The 5,340-nt window shown below is 37.4% G+C and overlaps 1 protein-coding gene across 1 annotated transcript; it reads left to right on the top strand.

The window, feature by feature from the left end:
- Positions 1–261: 261 nt before the first annotated feature.
- On the top strand, positions 262–2,276 carry LOC137222981 (protein FAM200B-like). Its single transcript, XM_067734615.1, is given in 3 exon segments — positions 262–1,234; positions 1,236–1,555; positions 1,558–2,276. Coding segments are annotated over 3 exon segments (1,953 nt in total). The 5' UTR covers positions 262–320.
- Positions 2,277–5,340: the final 3,064 nt, after the last annotated feature.

Below are 5,340 nucleotides of genomic sequence, written 5' to 3'. Positions count from 1 at the left end.
GTCAGTTTCAATATGTGGAAAGATATTTGATGGAGGCAATATAATGAATAGAATGTACATTGATTGCCTAAGAAATGGTTTTTCAATCATATGCCCACTGACGTCTTATTTGGTTTTCATAATAACAAAGTTGATGTGCAGTCTAGTTGTATATTACCATGACTTGCAAGTGGATATAAAGTCTGAGATGTTCCACTGAGATTCAGTTGCAAACTGCATTTTTTGGAAAGATGTTATCTAGCCTATAAATATATATATATATATATATATATATATATATATGTGGCAATTATAATATTTTATTCAAAATTGCTTTTAAAATGGATCATTTCTTTTTTAAAAGAAAGAGGAATAATGAAGCGAAATATGCAGAAGCATGTTCAAGTTCTACTGCTGGATCTGAAAGTATGAACAGTGACAATATTGAGAATAATATTGACTCTAATCTGCAAACATCAACTTCGTTTGAGCCACATTTCAAAAAGAAAAAAGTAGCTGCAATACGTTATAATGAAGATTATTTTAAATACGGTTTTATCAAATGTGAAAAACCCTTTGAAAATGACAGACCTCAGTGTGTTATTTGTAATAAGATTCTTGCAAATGAAAGCTTAAAACCTTCAAAATTAAAAAGGCACTTAGAAACACAGCATGCTGAACTTATTGATAAGCCTCTTGAATATTTTCAAAGAAATAAAATAGAGGTAAAGTCATCAACACAATTTCTTAGCTGCTCTACGACTGTTAGTGAGAAAACCTTATTATCATCATATTTAGTTGCATATCATGTGGCAAAAGAGAAAATGGCTCACACAGCTGCTGAAAAAATTATTCTTCCAGCATGTTTGGACATGGTGCATACAATTTTTGATGATAAATCTGCTGATAAATTAAAAACTATTCCTAGTGATAACACAATATCTCTTCGAATTTGTACAATTGTCGAACATTTAGAGGCAATGCTTATTACTCGGTTACAGTCGGGAACAGATTTTGCAATCCAGCTTGATGAAAGCACGGATACTGGAAGCCGCACAGCACTTTTAGTCTATGTCAGATATGCATGGCAAGGCGATTTAATGGAGGATTTTTTGTGTTGTTTAAACTTAACCTCACACCTAAGTGGATTAGATGTTTTCACAGAATTAGAAAAGTGCATTGTTGGTCAGTATAAATTAAACTGGAAAATCTGCAAAGGAATTACAAGTGACGGAACAGCAAACATAACTGGAAAACAGAGCAATTTAAAAATTGCTAGAAGTTACTAGTGCTGCATGGAATCATTGTTTTATACATCGCGAAGCGTTAGAATCCAGAGAGATTCCACAGAAGCTCACGGAAGTATTGAAAAAGGTAGTGAAAGTTCTTAACTTTATTAAAGGAAGCTCACTAAATAGCCGACTTTTTGAAACATTTTGTTCGGAAATTGGAGCTAATTATACCCACTCACTGTATCATACCAAAGTTCGTTGGTTGTCTCAAGGGAAAATACTAAGCAGGGTTTATGAACTCAGGAATGAGATCCACGTTTTTCTCATTGAAAAGAAATCTCATTCGGTTTTGAGGATGATATTTGGGTAACGAAACTGGCATATTTAACTGATATTTTTGGCATCCTTAATGAACTAAGTTTAAAACTACAGGGGGAAAACAGTGACATATTCCAACAGGCCGGACGTACCCAAGGATTCCAAAAGACATTATTGTGGCAAGCGAGTCTTAAAAGCAACTGTCCTAGCTACTACACGTTTCCAAGGTTTTTGCAGCACATTGAAGAGAATGTTATCAATGAAAACATTTGGGAAGAAATAAAACTAGAGATATTGTTGCATCTCACTTCTCTCTGTCAAACCTTTAACCATTTATCCCCAGAAGAGAAATTTGAAACATTAAGACAAAATTGTTGGGTAAAAGATCCATTTGCTTTTCGAAACCCAGAATCAATAGTTGAGTTAAACTTGGTGCCTGAAGAAGAAAATGAATTACTGCAGCTCAGTTCTTCACATACATTGAAGAATGATTATGAAACATTAAGTTTATCAGCATTTTGGATTAAGATAAAGGAAGACTTTCTTTTTATAAGTCAAAAGAGTGTCCTGCTATTACTAGCATTCACAACAACTAGTTTGTGTGAACTAGGGTTTTCAGTCTTAACCCAGTTAAAAGCAAAGGAAAGGAATGGATTAAATGGTGCAGCAGATGTACGAGTAGCATTATCCTCCTGTGTTCCAGACTGGAATGAACTTATGAACAGGCAAGCACACCTACCACATTAAATAAATCTTTTTTTTTTTCAATTGGAGTATAGTTACTTTACAATGTCATATAAATAAATCTTACCTGGTTTTTATTTTTGCATTTCTTATTTTGTGATTTTTTATATGTTGTATTTAAATGTTAATATAGCACTGTATGTGATACCTTTGTTTTTATTTTGTTATGTTTTAATACTAATAAAATCATAACGTAATTTTTTAAAAAAGAAAGTAAAAAATTTGCCATCTACAACTTCAAAGGAATATTATCATATCAATATGCTTAATCTAATTAGTGCATAACTATGTGATTCTCTGCCTCTTTATTACTTTTTTACCTCTGGAGTAAAAATTCTTTTTAAAATCCTAGCTTCAAAGAGCTTTAATATGTCTCCATTCTAGGAGCTTCAGTGTACTTCAGTAAGTCTGTCTTACATCCTCAATTCCAATGGCTTCAATACACTTGAGTAAATCTCTCCCACAGCCCCACTTTGAACCTTGTCTTCAACTCCAACATTTAACCTAAAAATACCTCTCTCTGACTAAAGTTTCTATCACGCCAGCTCTCTCTTTCCTACACCCCACATTTAGACTTGGACTACATGCCACTGACTCCTCCAATGATCCATGCTGGCCTCATGTCCTTCCCTGTCTAACTGGGACACTGTGGTTTACCACTTGATGTATCATCTCTCTCCAAGTTTACCTCCCTAGACCTCTGCCCAGTTTCACAAGAACTTCAACACAATTTATTAAATTTTTTGTTGGTCTTCTCCCTCATTATTCACTTAACATTCACCTCGAGTTCCCAATCTGACCCTAACCTCAATCTCAACAGATGATCTTGTCTTAAACACATACTGCATAAATTGTTAAGTCTCAACAACTTTCCTCCCTTTGTCCGTGCTCAGAGAAAAAAAACATGCCTCCATTCCTTCACAATCAATTCTCTACCGTTTCATCATCTCATGCCTCCCCAATCTTCTACTACCTTGGAGACCTTGCCCTATTTCTATCTCTCCTATAGGTTCAACCTCACTCTCTCTACTAAATCCTTCCTTTCAGATTATAAGCATGCCCACCTTTCATCCATTTTTTTTAAAAGCACAATAAAGAAACATCTTCTGATGCCATAGTGGCTCACTCTCATCTCTACATATTATATGAGTTTACATTTCACATCATATTTTTCCCACCTTACCCTCACCCTATCTCCCTTCAGCCAGTTAAACTCAACTCACATTTTGGGCATCAGTACATGTATCATTTCCTTGGGGAAATCATTCTTGCTGCCCAAGACGGATCAACGTCCTTTGTCAAACACGTTCAATAATCTGTGTTCCCTTCCTTCAGAGATTTATCCCAATTTGTAATTATATGTAATTACCATGATTCATTTATTAATTTTTCTCTCCACTACTCTTAAAGCTTTGGGAAAGGAGGCACTATGTCTGTCTTTGATCAACAATGTCCCTTCAGTGTATTACATAGATCCTAGAACGTATTTGGTGTTCAATAAATGTTTGTAAATGAATGAATAGGTTCATTGATTATTTCTCCTAGATACATCTTTTAAAAGTTTATTGTAGCTCTTAAATCTAGACAAACAAATATGAGTCTTTTAGGAAAAATAAAACACCTACTTTTTTCTTCATAGTAGTGATGCTAAAAGGGGGAAAGCGGGAGGAAGCAAGATGGCAGAGTAGAAGGATGTGCTCTCACTCCCTCTTGCAAGAACACCAGAATCACAACGAGCTGCTGGACAATCATCGACAGGAAGACACTGGAACTCGCCAAAAAAAATACCCCACATCCAAAGACAAAGGAGAAGCCACAATGAGATGGTAGGAGTGGCACAATCACAGTAAAATCAAATCCCATAACTGCTGGGTGGGTGACTCACAAACTGGAGAATACTTATACCACAGAAGTCCACCCACTGGCGTGAAGATTCTGAGCCCCATGTCAGGTTCCCAACCTAGGGATCCGGCAAAGGGAGGATGAATTCCTAGAGGATCAGACTTTGAAAGCCAGTGGGATTTGATTGCAGGACTCTGACAGGACTGGGGGAAACAGAGACTCCACTCTTGGAGGGCACACACAAAGTAGTGTGAGCATCAGGACCCAAGGGAAAGACCAGTGACCCCAGGGGAGACTGAACCAGACCTACCTGTTAATGTTGGAGGGTCTTCTGTAGAGGTGGGTGGTGGCTGTGGCTCACTATGGGGACAAGGACACTGCAGCAGAAGTTCTGGGAAGTACTCCTTGGCGTGAGCCCTCCCAGAGTCCACCAATAGCCCCACCAAAGAGCGCACATAGGGCCCAGTGTTGGGTTACCTCAGGCCAAACAACCAACAGGGAGGGAACCCAGCCCCATCTATCAGCAGTCAAGTGGATTAAAGTTTTACTGAGCTCTGCCCACCAGAGAAACAGTCAGCTGTACCCACCACCAGTCCCTCCCATCAGGAAACTTGCACAAGCCTCTTAGATAGCCTCATCCACCAGAGGGCAGACAACAGAAGCAAGAAGAATTACAATCCTGCAGCCTGTGGAACAAAAACCACATTCACAAAAAGATAGACAAGATGAAAAGGCAGAGGGCTATGTACCAGATGAAGGAACAAGATAAAACCCCAGAAAAACAACTAAATGAAATGGAGACAGGCAACCTTCAAGAAAAAGAATTCAGAATAATGATAGTGAAGATGATCCAGGACCTCGGAAAAAGAATGGATGTAAACGTAAGAAGATGCAAAAAATGTTTTAAAAAGACCTAGAAGAATTAAAGAACAAACAAACAGAGATGCACAATACAATAACTGAAACAAAAATACACTACAAGGAATCAATAGCAGAATAACTGAGGCAGAAGAACGGATAAGTGACCTGGAAGACAGAATGGTGGAATTCACTGCTGTGGAACAGAATAAAAAAGAATGAAAAGAAATGAAGAAAGCCTAAGAGACCTCTGGGACAACATTAAACGCAACAACATTCACATTATAGGGGGTCTCAGAAGGAGAAGAGAGAGAGAAAGGACCCAAGAAAATATTTGAAGCGATTATAGTCGAAAACTTCCCTAACA

The sequence above is a fragment of the Pseudorca crassidens genome, chromosome 4, assembly GCF_039906515.1.
Source record: "Pseudorca crassidens isolate mPseCra1 chromosome 4, mPseCra1.hap1, whole genome shotgun sequence".
NCBI lineage: Eukaryota > Metazoa > Chordata > Mammalia > Artiodactyla > Delphinidae > Pseudorca > Pseudorca crassidens.
Note: the sequence above shows the minus strand (reverse complement) of the source record. Positions and strands in the feature narration are given on the sequence as shown.